At 48.2% G+C, this 21,921-nt stretch overlaps 1 protein-coding gene across 3 annotated transcripts in view; it reads right to left on the bottom strand.

Moving 5' to 3' along the window:
* The window catches only part of WDR60 (WD repeat domain 60), a 303,464-nt gene that overhangs the window by 87,786 nt on the left and 193,757 nt on the right, over positions 1–21,921 (bottom strand). For all 3 annotated transcript variants that reach the window (XM_030198750.1, XM_030198757.1, XM_030198766.1), the window contains exons 17-18: positions 4,107–4,220; positions 3,933–3,994 (exon numbers count right to left, since the gene is read on the bottom strand). In XM_030198750.1, the coding sequence (XP_030054610.1) occupies positions 3,933–3,994; positions 4,107–4,220 (176 nt within the window). The remainder of the gene's footprint in view (positions 1–3,932; positions 3,995–4,106; positions 4,221–21,921) is intronic.

Genomic DNA, 21,921 nt, shown 5'->3' with positions numbered 1-21,921 from the left:
CCAGATGGCAGAAGGGGATGGGGAGGGGAGCCCAGATGGCAGAAGGGGATGGGGAGGGGAGCCCAGATGGCAGAAGGGGATGGGGAGGGGAGCCCAGATGGCAGAAGGGGATGGGGTGGGGTGCCCAGATGGGAGAAGGGGATGGGGAGGGGAGCCCAGATGGGGTCTGGGGCTGAAAGGGGAGGCCCTAATGCAAGGCATGTGGATGAAGGGAGCTGGAACTGGGGGCTGAAAAGGAGGGTAGGTGGGATAAGGGGGCTAGTACTGGGACTGGGGGCTGAAAAGGGACAAGAGCTGAAACTGTGGGGACTGGGGGCTGAAAAGAAGACAGGGAGAAGTGGCTGGGGCTGAAGCTCGGGACTAGTGAGAGAAAAGGGCTGCGTTTGAAACTGGGGGCTGAAAAGGGGACAGGGAGAAGTGGCTGGGGGCCGAAGCTCAAGACTGGTGGGAGAAAAGGGCTAGGGCTGAAACTGGGGACTGGTGGGATAGTGGGGCTGGAACTGGGGGCTGAAAAAAAGGGGCACAGAGAGGGGACAGATCCTAGATGGAAGGGGGAGTGAGAGGGACCTTGATGGATGGGAGAGGGAGGGCAAATGGTGGATTGAGCGGACATAGAGAAAGGGCAGACAGTGGATGGAAGCGATAGAAAGGGTAGACAGTGAATGGAAGGGGGAGAGAGAGGGCAGACAGGGGCAGATGGTGGATGGAAGGGGCAGAGATAGAGGGCAGATGTAGATGGAAGGAGCAGGGAGAGAGGGCAGACACTGGATGAAGGGGACAGCAGAGAGGGCAGACACTGGATGGCAGAGAGAGAACAAAGACAGATGCTGGATGGAAGGAAGGAAGACAGTGAAAAGAAGATGAGGAAAGCAGAAACCAGAGACAACAAACTGTAAATAAAATATTTACTTTTATTTTTTTGCTTTAGGATACAGTAGTATTGTAGCTGTGTTAATAAATGTTTATAATAGGTAATCTTTTTATTGGACTAATTTTAATACATTTTGACTAACTTTCGGAGAACAAAACCCCCTTCCTCAGGTCAGGATAGGATACTGTAACAGCACTATACTGTATTGACCTGAGGAAGGATGTTTTGGCCTCTGAAAGCTAAATGTACTGTATTAGTCCAATAAAATGGTATTATTTTATTTTCTATATTTGTTTTATTTCTATTTGTTAATTTGTAAAGTGGTGATTGGTTCTTGTTAGTTTTTTTCAAATTTACATCTGCAGTCTTTATATTTTGCACAGTACTAGGGGACATTTTCTGTTTCTGTGGTGTTGCATTGTATGCAGAGTCTGGCATCTTGGGGGTTCAGTTTAATTTTTGTCTAAATAGCGTTTGGAATATGTCCACTTTGAGAATTTACATCTGCTATCTTATTTTGCAATGTATAGCAATTTGTTTCTAAGAATATTGCTGACAATTCCTGTCAGTGTGGCAAGTGGTGAGCGATCATTTTCACCGGGGGGGGGGGGGGGCGTGATCATTTTCACGGGGGGTAGGGGCGCCAACTGATAGTCTGCAGGGGGGCGCCAGAGACCCTAGGCACGGCCCTGTGAGGGAGGAGGCAATATTCTTGGAGATTATTTTGGGGTTGTATCCTTTCTGTTCGAAGGATGCAACAGGATTTTGAGGTGCCTATCTCTGTCCCCTGGGTCAGAGCAGATACGGTGGTATCTTGTGGCTTGGCTGTGGATAATGGATTTTTTTGTATGTGAAGGGTGGAAGCTGGAGTTGTGGAGGTAGCTGCATTTGTATGTGGGTTTCCTATATATGGATGTTTGTATGTAGCCATTGCTGATTGAAACTGTGTCCATAAAATTGACTTTTTATGGGGAGTAGTCAATTTTGAATCTGATTGTAGAATGGTATGTATTGAAAGAACTGTAAAATTGTTTTAGAGTTTCTTCGCCCTTGGCTGAAATCATAAAAATGTCATCAATATACCGGTAGTATTTTAGGGGTGTGGACTAATATGTATTCAGAAATGTCTCTTCCAGTTCAGCCATAAAGAGGTTAGCATATTGGGGTGCGGCCCTGGTGCCCATCGCAGTACCTATGATTTGTAGGTAGATATCATTGTTAAAGCGGAAATAGTTGTGAGTTAGAATAAATTTAATTTTGTAATAGTTTCTGGTGAGTATTGATGGTCCAGTGTGGATATTTTTAGGAGCTTCTTACATGCAGATATGCCATCCACATGGGGAATGTTGCTGTATATTGATTCTACATCCACCGTGACCAGAAGGGTACCCGGTGGTAATTGCTTGATATTTTTCAATTTATTCAGAAAGTCTGTGGTGTCTTGAATGAAGCTGTTTGTCTTCTGCACAAGAGGTTTCAGAATCCCCTCTATAAGTCCAGATATTTCCTCCGTGAGTGTGCCAATACCCGATATGATTGGTCTGCCAGGGTTTCCAGGTTTGTGGATTTTGGGTAGCATGTAGAATGTGCCCACAGAGGGCTGGTTTGGTATGAGTTTCTTCAGAAGTGGCTGTACTAAATCCTTATGATCTATCAATCCTGTATATTTTATTCTGATGAGTAAGAAACTAAAATAACATTTGTACAATGAATATTAAAAAAGAGAGCTCATATTACACTGATTTGATTGCTGATTTCTAGCTAGGTCATTTGGTTCCCAAGTGAACCATGTCATCAGTTTCACCTTTCCTTTCCACTCCTCTAATTTTTCAGTTCCCTTTTATGAATGGCTTCCACTTTCAACTCTCTTACATTTCACTTAACTTCAACACTGTAAAGGAGCTGTGCAATAATACTGTAATCCACTCTGTACTGACATCTATATACAAAATGCAGAATATAAATAATGGTATTAAATTAGTGGTATTGTTTTAGTGTGGTGGAGGGAGGGTTATGTCTGACATAAAGCCTTATCCTATTACTATTAATTATCATTTCTGTAGTACTACTACACAAACAGAACATTGTACATGCATAAACACATGACAGTCTACATGAACACACAATAATCCTTCTAATCTATCAATTAACTTGCCATGCTTCTATTTTTCAATTGGCTGGCCCAAACCTTTGGAACACTTTACCATTAGAGTTATTAGCATTTAGAAAACAGTTAAAGAGTTATCAATTTTGCAAATCATTTGGAATAACCTACAATCCTGAACATCAATTTAAATGGATTTTAAGCCTGAATGTATTATATTAACTGGAAAAGAGTGGCTAAATGAGTTGACTTCAACAAAAGTTTATGGCATGAGATAAGCGAGATTTTATCATTTGAGCTGAGGTTTAAGTGTTTTGTTTTTAGCTATATTATTTTGTAATTGTTATTTTGTTTGCCCCATCAATTTAAATTAATTTTAAGCATGATTTTATTATATTAACCGATAAAGAGTGACTAAGGGGTCCTTTTACCAAGTTGCGCTAGACAGTGGCTGGCGCTGTGATTAGCGCATGGGTTTGCTGCCCACTTTCTAGAATGGCGGAAAAATGCCGGAATTGTAATTTGTGTCAGTAATTGTCATGCACTAATTTCACAATTCGCACGTGGCCATTCCTGCCTCAGCCTTTACTGCCACCTATTTAGATGGTGATAAGGGCTCACACACTAATCCTGCCCGATTACTGCAGGGAATGACTATTCCCCGCCCTGGAAAACAAGTTCTCTTTTTTAACACAGGAATTGGCGTGCACTAATCACAGCAATACCGTTGGATGCCTCAGCTAGGCATTTCGTGACAAAGAATAATTCTTATTCCTAATCTTCACACATTCCTTCAACATTTGCAACCTTAGTATCCACTAAAATATACCTGTATACACAGGAAGATACACTAGAGCTTTTCTCTAGTCAAAATATCTACTTGCCCTCAAATTAAGAATACCATTTTCATCTAGGAAGAAATACTAGAGCTTTTCTCTATTCAAAATATCTACTTACCCACAAATTAAGAATACCATTTTCATCTAGTGAGGCTATCTGGAATGAAAGACCCAACATTTCTGTCCATAAAAAGAAAACAAACAAAAAAATCAATCCGTCCAACTCTCTACATTCTTTCAAGTACATATAAGAAGTTAATTGTAGTTATCTTTCAGTTTCTGGTTCAAATACCTTCTTGAGATTCTAGACGTGAGAGGCCATGGTTCTGCATTTTGGAGACTGAGGTGGGGACGGGTTCTATTGCTTCTACAGAACACACGTGGTTTACTGTGGTTAGAATACCATCTGCATATAGAGCAAAAACATTAGGAAACATCTCAGTAGTGTAAAAAAATTTATATGTACATATTTAACAAGAAATATTGATATTTGTTCTGATGCAGAAGTGGTAATTGCATATCTTCTTGCTACTAGAAAAAGGTATTGTGGTTTCCATGTTAGTCCACTTACATATGTACAAGTAAGGACAAACCTAATAAATGGAACAAAATTTCAAAAACTAGTCACAGGTATTGTAAGTCAGTCCAGTAAAAAGATATCGAGGGGCATAATTGAACGGAGCGCCCAAGTTTTCCTGAGGACGTCCTCGCAGGACATCCCCGCGAAGGGGCAGGGAAACCCGTATTATCGAAACAAGATGGGCGGCCATCTTTCGTTTCGATAATACGGTCAGGGATGCCCAAATCTCAACATTTAGATCAACCATAGAGATGGTCGTCCTTAGAGATGGTTGTCCCCAGTTTTCGGCAATAATGGAAACCGAGGATGCCCATCTCAGAAATGATCAAGTCCAAGCCATTTGGTTGTTGGAGGAGCCAGCATTCGTAGTGCACTGGTCCCCCTGACATGCCAGGACACCAACCGCGCACCCTAGGGGGCACTGCAGTGGACTTCAGAAATTGCTCCCAGGTGCATAGCTCCCTTACCTTGGGTGCTGAGCCCCCCAAAGCCCCCCCAAAAAAAACCCACTCCCCACAACTGTACAACACTACCATAGCCCTAAGGGGTGAAGGGGGGCACCTACATGTGGGTACTTTGGGTTTCTGGTGGGTTTTGAAGGGCTTACATTTACCACCACAAGTGTAATAGTTAGGGGGGATGGGCCTGGGTCCGCCTGCCTAAAGTGCACTGCACCCACTAAAACTGCTCCAGGGACCTGCATACTGCTGTCAGGGAGCTGGGTATGACATTTGAGGCTGGCATAGAGGCTGGCAAAAAATATTTAAAAAGTTTTTTTTTAGGGTGGGAGGGGGTTAGTGACCACTGGGGAAGTAAGGGAAGGTCATACCCGATTCCCTCCAGTGGTCATCTGGTCAGTTCGGGCACCTTTTTGAGGCTTGGTCGCAAGAAAAAATGGAGCAAGTAAAGTCGCCCAAGTGCTCGTCAGGGAATCCCTTCTTTTTTCCATTATCGGCCAAGGACGCCCATGTGTTAGGCACGCCCCAGTCCCGCCTTCGCTATGCTTCCGACATGCCCCCGTGAACTTTGGTCGTCCCCGTGATGGAAAGCAGTTGAGGACGTCCAAAATCGGCTTTCGATTATGCCGATTTGAGCGACCCTGGGAGAAGGATGCCCATCTTGTGATTTGTGTCGAAAGATGGGCGCCCTTCTCTAAGCCTTAGAATCTACAACCTGTAGGCTGACCCTTGTTTCTATAATATACCAGTATGAAAGAAAGTAAAAAAGCTCTTCTTTCAAAAGAGTTTCTTCCACCCTGTGCCCAAGAAAGAAATGTTCTAAAAATAAAGGCCAGAGTTAAAGTGTGTATGATAAATAACATTAATATGAAATATGTTAAGCTAATGTACTCAAGATTTAAAAAAAAATCATATGGAAACAAAAAAACAAATATATATATACTAGTAAAAAAAGGCCTGTTTCTGACACAAATGAAATGGGCGCTAGCAAGGTTTTCCTTGGAGTGTGTATGTTTGGGAGAGTGTATGTGAGAGTGACTGTGTGAGAGAGAGTGAAAGTGTGAGTGTGTGTGAGAGAGAGAGAGTGAGTCTGGGTGTGAGTGTGTCTGTGAGAGAGTGTGTGTGTGAGAATGAGAGTGTGTGCAAGTGCGTATGTGAGACACAGTGTGAGAGAGAGTGTGTGTGTGTGTTGTGTGGGTATGTTGTCAGCTTGGAAGAAGAGGGGTGTGGGGGTTCAGGAAGTGCTGCCAGATGAGTGAGTGTGTGTGTGTGTGGGGGGGGGTTATCAAGCATTGCCAGATGAGAGTGAGTGTGTGTGGTTGGGGGCGTGGGTTCAGGAAGCACTGGCAGAAGAGTGAGAGTGTGTGTGGGGGGGGGGGGAGGGTTCAGGAAGCGGGGCCAAATGAGAGTGAGTAAGTGTGTGTGTGTGGGGGGGGGGTTTAGGAACGGCTGCCAGATTAGTGAGTGAGTGTGTGTGTGTGTGTGGGGGGGGGGGGGGCAGGGGTTTCAGGAAGCGGTGCCAGATGAGAGAGAGTGAGTGTCTGTGTGTGTGTGTGTACGGGGTTTCAGGAAGCGCCGGCAGATGAGAGAGAGAGAGAGTGTGTGTGGGGTGGAGGGGGTTCAGGAAGCGCTGGCAGATGAGAGTGAGAAAGAGTGTGTGTGTGTGTGTGTTGGAGGGTGTGTGGGGGTGTGTGTGTGTTGGGGGTTTCAGCTTGGAAGAAGAGGGGTGGGGGGGGTCTGGAAGTGGTGCGAGATGAGTGAGTGAGTGTGTGGGGGGGCGGTTTATCAAGTGTTTCCACATGAGTGTGTGTGTGTGGGGGGGGGGCTTCAGGAAGCGCTGCCAGATGAGCGAGAGTGAGTGTGTGGGGGGGGGGGGGGGGGGTTTCAGGAAGCGGTGCGATATGAGAGACTGATTGTGTGTGTGTGTGGTGGTGGGGGGGTTGCCACATGAGTGAGTGAGTGTGTGTGTGGGGGGCAGGGATTTCAGGAAGCGCTGCCAGATGAGAGAGAGAGAGAGAGTGTGTGTGTGTGTTGGGGGGGGGGGGGGGGGCGTTGAGGAAGTGTGGCCAAATGAGAGTGAGTGTGTGTGTGTGTGTGGGGGGGGGGGGGGTCAGGAACCACAGCCAGATGAGTGAGTGTGTTAGGGGGGGGGGGCAGGGGTTTCAGGAAGCGCTGGCAGATGAGAGTGTGTGTGTGTTGGGGGGGGGGGGCGTTGAGGAAGTGTGGCCAAATGAAAGTGAGTAAGTGTGGGGGGGGGGGGGGGGGGGGTGAGGAAGCGCTGACAGATGAGAGTGTGTGTGTGTTGGGTGGTTCAGTTTTTGGGGGGGAGAGGATCCTGCTTTTAAGAAGAAGGAATGAAGCGCCTCCTCCGTGCGATGCCTCCCCTCCCGCCGCCATCCCACCCGCGGCGATGCACCCGCCCGTCGCCATCCCACCCACCGTGGCCATTGCACCCACCGTCGCGTAGTTTTGCTGGCGGGGGACCCAAAATCCCTCCTTCTTTTGACTTGCAGCTTTGAGGGGGGGGGCGGGTCTACCATTCTGTGGGCGGGGCTTCTACTTTTTGAGCTTGGGGGGGGGGGGGTTGTTGGATGTTGGAACAGTGGTCTCCGGAGTCATTTGGACTCCGGAGCTTTGGAAATGGATTCCCTTTCCGCGGGTGGGTCGGCAGGGGGAGGAGTGGCCCTACGCAGATACGCCCCTGGTCTAGATGTAGAAATGCAGTAGTGGGGAGGCAAAATGGCTAACGGTGATAACAATTAATTTTATACCTTCAAGAGTAATGTCACCAGATGAGTTAGTTCTGTATATTGCCTCATCTGTGAAATCAGGGACCACAAAAGAACAAGCAGACAAAAACTGAAATGGAGACCCCCTTCCCCTCTGTGCAAGAAAGCCAAACTCTATAAGTGGGCAATTTTGGTAAAAGAAACAGACATGCATTTTCTCCTGTACTCTGCTAAATACAAAAATAGATAAGATGTACATTTCTCAAATAAACACATTCCAATTCTTGAAAAGAAGTAAATAAAAATATATTTTTTCTAACTGTGTAGTCTGGGCACTTTTCTAACTGGGTTGGTCCCAATCTGTTCTAATTTTTGTGTCGGTCTTCCAAATTCTTTTTCAAGTCTGCCTTTCCATTTCTTTTCTCTCGTCCTTTTCCCCTTCCTTCTCTATATCCATCTGGTATTGATCTTACTTTTTTTATGTTTCTTTTCTCCATTTTCTCTTCTCTGCTTCTATATCCACCTATATATGATTTTTATCCCTTATTCTCCCTCTCTTTCACCCTCTAGTCCAGTTTCCATTTCACCTCTCATCTACCTACCAGCATTTCCCATCCCCTTCTCATTCCCTCTGGCAATTCCATTGTCCCCATCTGTCTTTCTTTTTCTCAGGTTTCCTATTCCCCTTCTCAGTCCCTCATTTCCATCTTTTGTACTCATCTACAGTGGCCTCTCATCCCGTCATCAGCCCAAGCTCCATCACTGTCTCTCCTTCCTTTCCTTATCTCCAAGTCCATTCTATCTTTTACCCCCTACTCCATCTCCTATTGCCTTTCCTTCACCATCTTTTTTAAGCCCATTTCCACTCTTCGTTGAAACCTTCTGCTCAGTGTGCTGCTGCAGCTAAGAAAGCAAATAGAATCTTAGGAAAGGAATGGAAAACAAAAATGAGGACGTTATAATGCCTTTGTATCGCTCCATAGTGTGACCACACCTTGAATATTGTGTTCAATTCTGGTCGCTGCATCTTAAAAAAAGATATAGTGCAATTAGAAAAGGGCGATGAAAATGATAAAGGGGATGGGATGACTTCCCTATGAGGAAAGGCTAAAGCGGCTAGGGCTCTTCAACTTGGAGAAAAGACGGCTGAGGGGAGATATGATAAAGGTCTATAAAATAATGAGTGGAGTGGAACGAGTAGATGTGAAGCGTCTGTTTACTCTTTTCAAAAATACTAGGACTAGGGAGCATGCAATGAAGCTACAAAGTAGTAAATTTAAAACAAATCTGAGAAATGTTTCTTCACTCAAAGTGTAATTAAACTCTGGAATTCGTTACCAGAGAATGTGGTAAAGGCGGGTTAGCTTAGCAGAGTTTTTAAAATGTTTGGACGGCTTCTTAAAGGAAAAGTCCATAGACCATTATTAAATTGGGGAAAATCCACTATTTCTGGGATAAGTAGCATAAAATGTTTTGTACTTTTTTGGGATCTTGCCAGGCATTTTTGTGACCTGGATTGGCCACTGTTGGAAACAGGATGCTGGGCTTGATGGACCTTTGGTCTGTCCCAGTATGGCAATACTTACGTACTTCAATCATCCCCTTCAGAGACCCATCTCCTTTCTCTATCATACCCTTCCACAGCACCCCCATCCTCTTTCAGTACATCTCTACTACTACTACTACTATTTAGCATTTCTATAGCGCTACAAGGCGTACGCAGCGCTGCACAAACATAGAAGAAAGACAGTCCCTGCTCAAAGAGCTTACAATCTAATAGACAAAAAATAAAGTAAGCAAATCAAATCAATTAATGTGTACGGGAAGGAAGAGAGGAGGGTAGGTGGAGGCGAGTGGTTACAAGTGGTTACGAGTCAAAAGCAATGTTAAAGAGGTGGGCTTTCAGTCTAGATTTAAAGGTGGCCAAGGATGGGGCAAGACGTAGGGGCTCAGGAAGTTTATTCCAGGCGTAGGGTGCAGCGAGACAGAAGGCGCGAAGTCTGGAGTTGGCAGTAGTGGAGAAGGGAACAGATAAGCAGGATTTATCCATGGAGCGGAGTGCACGGGAAGGGGTGTAGGGAAGGACGAGTGTGGAGAGATACTGGGGAGCAGCAGAGTGAGTACATTTATAGGTTAGTAGAAGAAGTTTGAACAGGATGCGAAAACGGATAGGGAGCCAGTGAAGCGACTTGAGGAGAGGGGTAGTATGAGAAAAGCGATCCTGGCGGAAGACGAGACGGGCAGCAGAGTTTTGAACCGACTGGAGAGGGGAGAGGTGATGAAGTGGGAGGCCAGCAAGAAGCAGATTGCAGTAGTCTAAACGAGAGGTGACAAGGGTGTGGATGAGGGTTTTGGTAGAGTGCTCGGAAAGAAAGGGGCGGATTTTACGGATGTTGTAAAGAAAGAAACGACAGGTCTTGGCAATCTGCTGGATATGAGCAGAGAAGGAGAGAGAAGAGTCAAAGATGACCCCAAGGTTTTGCGCTGAGGAGACAAGGAGAATGAGAGAGCCATCAACAGAAATAGAAATGGGGGGAGCGGGGAGGTGGGTTTGGGGGGGGAAATGAGAAGCTCGGTTTTGGTCATATTTAATTTCAGGTGGCGTTGAGACATCCAGACAGCAATGTGAGACAAGCACGCTGAAACTTTGGTTTGGATGCAAGGTGAGATATCAGGGGTAGAAAGGTAGATTTGGGAGTCATCAGCATAGAGATGGTAGGAAAAGCCATGGGATGAGATTAATGAACCAAGGGAAGAAGTGTAGATAGAAAAGAGGAGGGGACCAAGAACAGAACCCTGAGGTACGCCGACAGGCAGAGGGATAGAAGTAGAAGAGGATCCACCAGAGTGAACACTAAAGGTGCGGAGGGAGAGGTAGGAAGAGAACCAGGAAAGGACAGAGCCATGGAATCCAAGTGAGGACAGGGTATCGAGAAGTATGCTGTGATCGACAGTGTCAAACGCAGCTGAAAGATCAAGAAGAATGAGGATGGAATATTGACCTCTGGATTTAGCCAGTAATAGGTCATTGGAGACTTTAGTAAGGTAAAATTATGTATCATACCTGATAATTTTCTTTCCATTAATCATAGCTGATCAATCCATAGACTGGTGGGTTGTGTCCATCTACCAGCAGGTGGAGATAGAGAGCAAACTTTTGCCTCCCTAGATGTGGTCATGTGCTGCCGGAAACTCCTCAGTATGTCGATATCAAAGCTCCATCCGCAGGACTCAGCACTTAGAGAATTACACCCACGAAGGGACACTCTGCCCAGCTCACCACCGCCGAAACGGGGGAGGGGAATTAACCCAGCTCATCCCCACACAAGTGGGGGAGGGGAATCCGTCCAGCTCATCCCCGCGGACCGGGGGAGGGACACCACACCCGCCGATGCGGGGGGATCTGGCTTATCCTGCAACCGCAACCGCGGGAGGAGCTGACTGACCCTAACACCGCCGAAGCGGGAGGGGTACAAAGCTGCCCTACAGCCGCACGAAGCGTGAGGGAGTGCCGGCAGAATTTAAATCTCAATCCAGCCCCGTAAAACGGAGGGGAGAGGAATGCAGCAGCTCACTGTAACACAAACTCGTCTCAACTCTTGAAGAATCCAAGTGAAAGAAGAACTTGAACACGAAGTCCTCCTGAAGTAACTGAAGGCTAAACTTGAACCTAAAATTCAACCAGAATATAAACAGTACAGATATCTGGGAGGGGCTATGGATTGATCAGCTATGATTAATGGAAAGAAAATTATCAGGTATAATACATAATTTTACCTTCCATATCATCAAGCTGATCAATCCATAGACTGGTGGGATGTACCGAAGCAGTACTCACCCAGGGCGGGACATAGAAATCCCTGACCGCAACACTGAAGCTCCAAACCGGGCCTCCACCAGAGCAGCCACAGTCAAGCGGTAATGCCTGGCAAAGGTATGGGCCGAAGCCCAAGTTGCCGCCTTGCAAATCTCTTCCAAGGAGACGGACCCTAAGCCGCTGCAATGGCTTCCTTGCCCATCTTGCCACTGTAGGCTTAGAAGCCTGCAGACCCTTACGAGGACCTGTAAACAGGACAAACAGATGATCCGATTTCCGGAAATCATTGGTCACTTCCAAGTATCTGATGATGACTCGTCTCACATCCAGAAATTGAGAGCAGAGTATTCCTCTGGGTAGACCTCCCTACGAAAGGAAGGGAGACAGAGCTGCTGAATCACATGGAAGCGAAAAACAATCTTGGGCAGGAAGGAAGGCACTGTGCGAATAGTCACTCCTGCCTCAGTGAACTGCAGAAAAAAAACTCTCGACATGAGAGTGCCTGGAGCTCGGAAACTCTTCTGGCTGAAGTGATAGCCACCAAAAAGACTGCTTTCAACGTCAGGTCTTTCAGAGATGCCCTCGACAAGGGTTCAAAAGGCGGCTTCTGCAATGCTCTTAGCACCAGGTTGAGATTCCACGCAGGCACCACTGAGTGCAGAGGAGGGCGCAGGTGATTAACTCCCTTGAGAAAGCGCACCACATCTGGCTGCGAAGCCAGGGAAGCACCCTTCAGGCGGCCCCTGAAGCAAGCCAGAGCCGCTACCTGAACTTTCAGGGAACTGAGCGACAGGCCTTTGTCCAGACCTTCTTGCAGGAACGCCAACACTGAAGAAATTGGAGCAGTGAAGGGAAAAAGTGAGCCTGCTTCACACCACGCTGCAAAGATACGCCAAACCCTGGCGTAAGCAGTAGAAGTAGAGCGCTTCCTCGCTCTCAGCATAGTGGCGATGACCTTGTCTGAGAAGCCCTTCTTTCTCAGACGCTGCCGCTCAATAGCCAGGCCGTAAGACCAAAGGGGGAGGGATCCTCCATCACCACGGGACCCTGATGTAACAGGCCCTGCTCCACTGGCAGCCGCAGAGGATCGCCGACTGAGAGCCTGATCAAGTCCACATACCAGGGACGTCTGGGCCAATCCGGACCCACCAGGATTACCCTGCCGGGATGCTTTGCCACCCGGTCTAGCACCCTGCCCAACATGGGCCAGGGCGGGAACACATAGAGAAGCTCTTGTGTCGGCCACTGTTGGAGAAGAGCATCTACTCCCAGGGATCGAGGGTCCCGTCCTCTGCTGAAAAAGCGCGGCACTTGGCAATTGGCCGATGACGCCATCAGATCTAGGCTCGGCTGGCCCCAGCGCTTCGTGATGTCCAAGAACGCCTGAGCAGATAGCTGCCACTCTCCGGGCTCCAAGGTATGGCGACTGAGAAAGTCCGCCTTGACATTCATGACTCTGGCAATGTGGGCCGCTGAAAGCTGCTCCAGGTTCGCTTCCGCCCACTGGCATAGATTCATAGCCTCCTTGGCTAGAGGGGCGCTCTTGGTACCTCCCTGGCGGTTGACATAGGCCACAGCCGTGGCATTGTCCGACAGGACCCGTACAGGCTTCAACACCAGTACCGGGATGAACTCCAACAACACCAACCGAATGGCTCTGAGTTCCAGGAGGTTGATAGACCACTTGCCTCTGCAGGAGACCAGAGCCCCTGCGCTGTCCTTCCCAAGCAGTGGGCTCCCCAGCCCATCAAAGAGGCGTCTGTCGTGACGACAATCCACTCCGGGGTCACCAGAGGCATTCCTGCAGACAACTTGTCTGTCTGCGTCCACCAGCTCAGCGCCTTGCGCACTGCTGGGTCCAAGGGAAGGCGCACAGCATAATCCTCCGACATCGGAGTCCAGCGCAGCAGCAGAGATTGTTGTAGTGGTCTCATATGAGCCCTGGCCCAGGGCACTACTTCCATCGTGGCCGTCATAGAGCCCAACAGCTGCCCGTAGTCCCAAGCCCGAATAGGAGAGGCTACTAGGAACTAGTCCACCTGAGCCTGAAGCTTGACAATCCGATTGTCTGGCAGGAACACTCTGCCCACTTGGGTGTCGAATCGAACTCCCAGATACTCCAGGGACTGAGTCGGGCGCAGCTGGCTTTACTCCCAGTTGATGATCCACCCCAGGGAGCTCAAAAGAGCAACCACCCGGTTCACAGCTTTGCCGCACTCTGCATAAGAGGGGGCTTGGATCAACCAGTCGTCCAGATAAGGATGGACTTGAACTCCTTCCTTCCTCAGGAAGGCCGCGATGACCACCATTACTTTGGAGAAGGTCCGCGGAGCAGTAGCCAACCCGAACGGGAGGGCTCTGAACTGGACGGAGATAGAGCAGCTTTTAAACTAGAAATGGGGGGAAGGCCGACAGTCGCTCAAAAGAGCATGGTTCGGGATAAGGTATCTTTCAAAGATATCACCATAACAGGGAAGATAGAGTATCCTGATAGTGAGGTTGCAAAAGAGATTGTAGTAGATCGGGTATCTTTAAATAACAATAAAAATCAGACAAAAGATTGCCAATTAATACTGTCAAGTACTAAGCATGATGTACTTAGGAACAACAAACATAGTTTGAAATGTCTATATGCGAATGCCAGGTGCCTAAGAAATAAGATGGGGGAGTTGGAATATATTGCACTTAATGAAAAATTAGATATAATAGGCATCTCTGAGACCTGGTGGAAGGAGGATAACCAGTGGGACACTGTCATACCGGGGTACAAATTATATCGTAGTGATAGGGTGAATCGGATTGGTGGAGGGGTAGCATTGTATATTAACGAGAGCCTTGAATCAAATAGATTGAAAATTCTGCAGGAAACAAAACACTCCTTGGAATCACTGTGGATTGAAATTCCATGTGCAAAGGGGAAAAGGATAGTGATAGGAGTGTACTACCGTCCGCCTGGCCAGGACGAACAGACGGATGCGGAAATGTTAAAGGAAATCAGGGACGCAAACAAACTGGGCAACACAATAATAATGGGGGATTTCAATTACCCGCATATAGACTGGGTTAATGTAACATCTGTACACGCAAGGGACATAGGATTTCTTGATGAAATCAAGGACAGCTTCATGGAACAGCTAGTTCAGGAGCCGACAAGAGAAGGAAAAATACTAGACTTAGTCCTTAGTAGTGCTCATGATCTAGTGCAGGGGGTAACGATACGAGGGCCGCTTGATAACAGTGATCATAATATGATCGGTTTTGATATTGGCATTGAAGGAAGTGAAACTAGGAAATCAAGTACGCTAGCGTTTAACTATAGAAAAGGTGATTACGACAAAATGAGAAAATGGTGAAAAAAAGACTGAAAGGAGCAGCTCGCAGAGTAAAAAACTTGCATCAGGCGTGGATGCTGTTTAAAAACACCATCCTGGAGGTTCAGGACAAATATATTCCACGTATTAGAAAAAAGGGAAAAAAGACTAAACGTCAGCCGGCGTGGCTAAACAGTAAGATAAAGGAAATCATTAGAGCCAAAAAAACAATCCTTCAGAAAGTGGAGAAGAGAACCAACTGAAAGTAACAGGATAGATCATAAGGAATGCCAAGCCAAATGCAAAGCGGAGATAAGGAGGGCAAAAAAAGACTTTGAGAAGAAATTAGCGTTGGAAGCAAAATACATAGTAAAAATTTTTTTAGATACATTAAAAGCAGGAAACCGGCCAAAGAGTCGGTTGGGCCGCTGGACGAAAATGGTGTTAAAGGGGCGATCAAGGAGGACAAAGCCGTAGCGGAGAAATTAAATGAATTCTTTGCTTCGGTCTTCACCGAGGAGGATTTGGGGGGGACACCGGTGCCGGAAAGAATATTTGAAGCGGGGGAGTCGGAGAAACTAAACAAATTCTCTGTAACCTTGGAGGATGTAATGGGTCAGTTCAGCAAGCTGAAGAGTAGTAAATCACCGGGACCTGATGGTATTCATCCCAGAGTATTAATAGAACTAAAAAATGAACTTGCGGAGCTACTGTTAGAAATATGCAATCTGTCCCTAAAATCGAGTGTAGTACCGGAAGACTGGAGGGTAGCCAATGTTACTCCGATTTTTAAGAAGGGTTCCAGAGGAGATCCGGGAAATTATAGACCAGTGAGTCCGACGTCGGTGCCGGGCAAGATGGTGGAGGCTATTATTAAGAATAAAATTGCAGAGCATATACAAAAACATGGACTGATGAGACAAAGTCAGCACGGATTTAGTGAAGGGAAGTCTTGCCTCACCAATCTAATGCATTTTTTTGAGGGGGTAAGCAAACATGTGGACAATGGGGAGCCGGTTGATATTGTATATCTGGATTTTCAGAAGGCGTTTGACAAAGTGCCGCACGAAAGACTCATGAAGAAATTGCAGAGTCATGGAATCGGAGGTAGGGTATTATTATGGATTAAGAACTGGTTGAAAGATAGGAAGCAGAGAGTAGGATTGCGTGGCCAGTATTCTCAGTGGAGGAGGGTAGTTAGTGGGGTCCCGCAGGGGTCTGTGCTGGGTCCGTTGCTTTTTAATGTATTTATAAATGACCTAGAGATGGGAATAACTAGTGAGGTAATTAAATTCGTCGATGACACAAAATTATTCAGGGTCGTCAAGTCGCAGGAGGAATGTGAACGATTACAGGAGGACCTTGCGAGACTGGGAGAATGGGCGTGCAAGTGGCAGATGAAGTTCAATGTTGACAAGTGCAAAGTGATGCATGTGGGTAAGAGGAACCCGAATTATAGCTACGTCTTGCAAGGTTCCGCGTTAGGAGTTACGGATCAAGAAAGGGATCTGGGTGTCGTCGTCGATGATACGCTGAAACCTTCTGCTCAGTGTGCTGCTGCGGCTAGGAAAGCGAATAGAATGTTGGGTGTTATTAGGAAGGGTATGGAGTCCAGGTGTGCGGATGTTATAATGCCGTTGTATCGCTCCATGGTGCGACCGCACCTGGAGTATTGTGTTCAGTACTGGTCTCCGTATCTCAAAAAAGATATAGTAGAAGTGGAAAAGGTACAGCGAAGGGCGACGAAAATGATAGTGGGGATGGGACGACTTTCCTATGAAGAGAGGCTGAGAAGGCTAGGGCTTTTCAGCTTGGAGAAGAGACGGCTGAGGGGAGATATGATAGAAGTGTATAAAATAATGAGTGGAATGGATCGGGTGGATGTGAAGCGACTGTTCACGCTATCCAAAAATACTAGGACTAGAGGGCATGAGTTGAAGCTACAGTGTGGTAAATTTAAAACGAATCGGAGAAAATGTTTCTTCACCCAACGTGTAATTAGACTCTGGAATTCGTTGCCGGAGAACGTGGTACGGGCGGTTAGCTTGACGGAGTTTAAAAAGGGGTTAGATAGATTCCTAAAGGACAAGTCCATAGACCGCTATTAAATGGACTTGGAAAAATTCCGCATTTTTAGGTATAACTTGTCTGGAATGTTTTTACGTTTGGGGAGCGTGCCAGGTGCCCTTGACCTGGATTGGCCACTGTCGGTGACAGGATGCTGGGCTAGATGGACCTTTGGTCTTTCCCAGTATGGCACTACTTATGTACTTATGTACTTATGTAAGTGTCGGCCCAGTACTGCAAAACGCAGAAAGCGTTGATGAGGAGGCCAGATGGGAATATGCAAGTACGCTTCCTTGATGTCCAAGGATGCCAGGAACTCTCCTGCCTTCACTGCCGCTATAACAGAGCGGAGGGTCTCCATGCGAAAGTGCCGAACTTTCAAGGCCCAATTGACCCCTTTGAGGTCGAGGATAGGCCGTACAGAACCTCCTTTCTTTGGTATCACAAAGAAAAAGGAGTAACGTCCCTTGCCAAGCTGATTTTCTGGCACCGGAACGACCGCCCCCAGGCGGATCAGATTGTCCAAGGTCTGCTGCACTGCCACAGCTTGACCGGAGACTTGCAGGGAGAGAGTACAAACCCGTCTTTTAAGGGTCGGCAGAACTCTAGCTTGTAGCCGTCTCTGATGACTTCCAGCACCCAAGCGTCTGAAGTTATTGTGGCCCACTCGCCCATAAACGAGGACAACCGTCCTCCAATCTGCACTGAGGCGTGGACCAAGGCCCCGTCATTGGGTACGAGACCCTGGGGGAGAACCGGAGGGAGCACCTCCGGGACGGCGGTCTCTGCGAAAGGAATGCTGCTTGGGGGAGAAGTTCCTCTTGAAGGAAGAGGGGGCAGAGGAGCCCGACCTGCCCGGGCGGTACCGACGGGCTTCCTGAAACCGTCCTCTGGAGGTACCAGGGCGAGTACTAGCCCGAGCCCTGACCTCTGGTAACTTCTTGCCCTTAGACGTGCCGAGATCGGTCACGATTTTGTCCAGCTCGACCCCAAAGAGCAGCTTGCCTTTAAAAGGCAATCTAGCCAGGCGGGATTTAGAGGCGTGGTCAGCAGACCAATGCTTCAGCCAAAGCCACCGCCGCGCAGAGATTGTCTGAGCCATGCCTTTAGCTGAGGCTCTCAAGACATCATACAGCAAGTCTGCCAAATAGGCTAAGCCCGATTCCAGGGCCGGCCAATCAGCCCTCAAGGAATGATCCGAGGGGGAAGCCCGCTGCACCATAGTCAGGCACGCCCTGGCCACATAGGAGCCGCAAACTGAGGCCTGCAAACTTAAAGCAGCCGCCTCAAAGGACGACCTTAAGGCCGCCTCCAATCTTCTGTCTTGGGCGCCCTTTAGGGCCGTGCCACCTTCCACCGGCAACGCCGTTTTCTTAGTCACCGCAGTGATTAAAGAATCCACGGTAGGCCACAGAAAGGCCTCACGTTCACTTACAGGCAAAGGATAGAGGCGGGACATAGCCCTAGCCACTTTAAGGCTCGCTTCCGGGACATCCCATTGAGCCGAAATTAAGGTGTGCATGGCATCATGCACGTGGAAGGTTCTAGGCGGGCATTTCGTCCCCAGCATAATGGCAGAGCCAACAGGGGCTGAGGGAGAGACGTCCTCCGGAGAGGAAATCTTCAAAATGCCCATGGCCTGCACAAACAGGTTGGGCAAATCCTCTGAGCTAAAAAGTCGCGCTGCAGAGGGGTCATCCGCTCCATCCGAGCGGGGATCCGTCTCCTCCAAGGAATCCGCAAAGGACCGTTGGGAGAACTCAGATACGCTGCCCTCATCTACATCGGAGGAGACAAAGTCCTCCAAGGCCTGGGAATCAACCCGAGGGCGTTTACCTCCGGGGGCCTCAACCTCTTTACCTGACGAGGGAGCAGGGGCAGCGTTCTGCATAAGGAAGGCCTGATGCAGCAGCAAAATAAACTCGGGGGAGAAACCCCCCAGACTGTGCACTTCCGCAGCCTGGGCAACAGCCCTAGACGCACCCTCAACCGGCGCTCGCAAGAGCGGGGGAGAGACATGCTGCGCATCCAAGATGGCTTCCGGCGCGACACTCCGCGAAGGAGCCGCGCGGGAAAAACGGAGCTTAATTTTAGCCGCCTTTGTGCCGTCGCCCAAATTAAGGGCGTTCATGGCATTAATGTCTCCTACCTCAAGGGCGGCCCAAGAAGAAGCCGTCCGAGCCGCGTGGCCGGCCAAGATGGCGGAGGCGAGGAGCAGGGGATGGGCGTTTATGGCGGGAAAAACCGCCACACCGGAGGAAGGACCGGGACACTCATCGGTCACAAAACTGTCACCCAACAAGGGCGAATCAGACTTTAAGACCCCCGCATCCCCTCTAGAAGCGCCCAAGCGATCCGGGGAGCGACTCTTTACGCCCTTGCCCTCCGACGCCATATGCCACGTGGAGATAAATCGGGGAACCCCCTGCCCGCTATAAAAAGGTAAAAATTACCTGCTTTCCGCTCCGAGCTGTAACGACCTGGTGTCCCAGTGAGTAGCTGCAATGAACGTTTAAATAAACGTCGAAATAAACGCCTTTAAGGACGTTCAAAATTTTTTTTTTTTTTTAACGGAGCCAGCGGGAGGGGGGAGAAAAGGAGGGACCTGGCACCACCAGGTTTGCACTTGCTCAAAAGAGCCCTCAACCCCAGGCACTCAACAAAACCTAAAAATTAGGCTTGGAGGCCTAGCTAGAGCTGCTGCTGTGTGTGACCACCACCTGCTGAGATAGAGAACATACTGAGGAGTTTCCGGCAGCACATGACCACATCTAGGGAGGCAAAAGTTTGCTCTCTATCTCCACCTGCTGGTAGATGGACACAACCCACCAGTCTATGGATTGATCAGTTTGATGATATGGAAGCGCAGTTTCGGTTGAGTGGAGAGGGCGAAAACCAGATTGTAGTGGGTCAAGAATAGCATGTGAGGAGAGAAAATCAAGGCAGTGGCGGTGAACAGCTCGCTCAAGTAATTTGGAGAGAAAAGGAAGGAGGGAGATGGGTCGGTAATTAGAGGGACAAGTAGGGTCAAGTGAAGGCTTCTTAAGGAGAGGTGAGTCCACAGCGTGTTTAAAGGCAGCAGGGACAGTCGCAGTGGAAAGTGAGAGGTTTAGAATGTGACAGATAAAAGGAATAAGAGCAGGAGAGATGGCATTAAGAAGGTGGGTGGGAATGGGATCAGAGGAACAGGTGGTACATTTTGAGTAAGAAAGGAGAAGTGTAGTTTCCTCAATAGTAACTTCAGGAAAGGAGGAAAGGGAATGAGGGGAAGGAGAGAGAGGAGAACGGACTAGTGGAGGGAGAGGTGGTGAGGTAGAGAAAGCAAGGTTTATCTTTTGAACCTTGTCGTGAAAGAATTCAGCAAGGGTCTGAGGAGATAATGAAGGGGGAGTTGGGGGAGGGGGCACCTTGAGGAGAGAGTTCAATGTGGTGAAGAGAAGTCGAGGGTTACAGCCAAGAGAGTTGGTCAGTTGGATATAATAATCCTGTTTGGCATGTAAAAGAGCAGATTGGAAGGAGGTCAGCATGAACTTAAAGTGTAAGAAATCAGCAAGGGCCCGAGATTTCCGCCAGATGTGTTCGGCGGAGCGGGTACAGGAACGTAGATAGCGGATATTAGAAGTCAGCCAAGGTTGGGGTTTTGTACGCCTTATAGGGCGGGTCATCAAAGGTGCAAGAGTGTCTAAGGCAGAGGATAGAGTATTGTTGTAAGAAGAAACAGCCTCGTTGACAGACGTGGATGGTGCCACAGTAGAGAGGAGGTTTGAAACATGGGAGGATAGAGATGAAGGGTCAATATCGTGAAGGTTCCTAGATAAATTAGATAAGATAGGACGGGACTGGGAGGGAGGAGATTTAAGTGTGAAAGTTATTCACATCTATGCTGCAACCCCGTACTTCTTCCTGCAACCCCGTACTTCATCCTTTCTCTTGCTCTCATTTCACAGTCACTCATACTCTCAGCCCATCTAACACCCCTATTCATACCTTATATCCCCCCCCCAAAAAAAATTCCCATCATTCTCTCTATTCCCCAACACCTACCCCTCAAAATTTTCATTCAATCTTTTTCATACAAATTTCTCTGCTTTGCCCCAACACTCTCCCACTTAATCACTAAGTCCCATGTAGCTTTTGCTCCCCTCCCCAAGTTTCATTCAGCTTTTGCTCCTCTTCCATCCCGAGTCCCATACAGCTTCTGCTCCCTTTCCCCCTCCCACATTCCATCCAGCTTCTGCTCTCCTCCCCCCCCCAAATTCCATCCAGCTTCTCTCCTTCCCCCACAAAAAATTCCATCCAACTTCTGTTCTCTTTTCCCTCCCAAATTCCATCCAGCTTATGCTCTCCTTCCCCCCCTCAAATTCTATCTAGCTTCTGTTCCCTTCCATCCCCCACGCTCCATCCAGTTTCTGCTCCCCTTCCCCCTGACATTCCATCCAGCTTCTGCTCCCCTTCCACTGCCATATTCCATCCAGCTTCTGCTCCCCTTCCCTCCCCCCAGTTCCATCAAGTTTCTGCTCACTCCCCTTCCCTACTAACATCTGCCTGTCACTTCCCCTTCAGCCCCAGCATCTCCTTGTCTCTTCCTTCTTCCCTCCCTTGTCCCACCTCCGCAGTCAAGTATCTATCTTGCTTCCCCCTCCCTCCCCATTGGGGTCAGCTCCATCTGCAACATCTCTCTCAACTCCCCTCCCCCCTAAATCTGGCATCTTACCCTCTTTTTCATCATACTCCCCGATCAGGCATCTCACCCTCCTTTTCATTCCCCTCCCAATGCAACTCCTCTCAACTACATCCTCCCCTTCCCCGCATGGTGTCATAGACTTGCTTTTCTTTCTAGTGGTCGCCGGCAGCAGTGGTGAATCACGTACCCTGCCAGCAACCTGCCTTTGGCGCTTTCCCTGTGCTATCTTGCGCCCTTGTGAAAACAGGAAGTTGCATCAGAGAGGGCAGAAGGTAGTATCGGGAAGGCACCAAAGGCAGGTTGCCGACAGGGTATGTGATTCACTACTGCTGACTGCGACCACTAGATTGTAGTTGTGGTTGAGAAAGGAGGTGCCGCCTGCCTTCAAAACAGGTAAGAACAGTTCCTCCCAAACTAGGTCCAATATGTCAGTTAGGTATCTGAGGCTGGAATGCATTAGA

Source organism: Microcaecilia unicolor, chromosome 1 (genome assembly GCF_901765095.1).
Source record: "Microcaecilia unicolor chromosome 1, aMicUni1.1, whole genome shotgun sequence".
Taxonomy (NCBI): Eukaryota; Metazoa; Chordata; class Amphibia; order Gymnophiona; family Siphonopidae; genus Microcaecilia; species Microcaecilia unicolor.
Note: the sequence above shows the minus strand (reverse complement) of the source record. Positions and strands in the feature narration are given on the sequence as shown.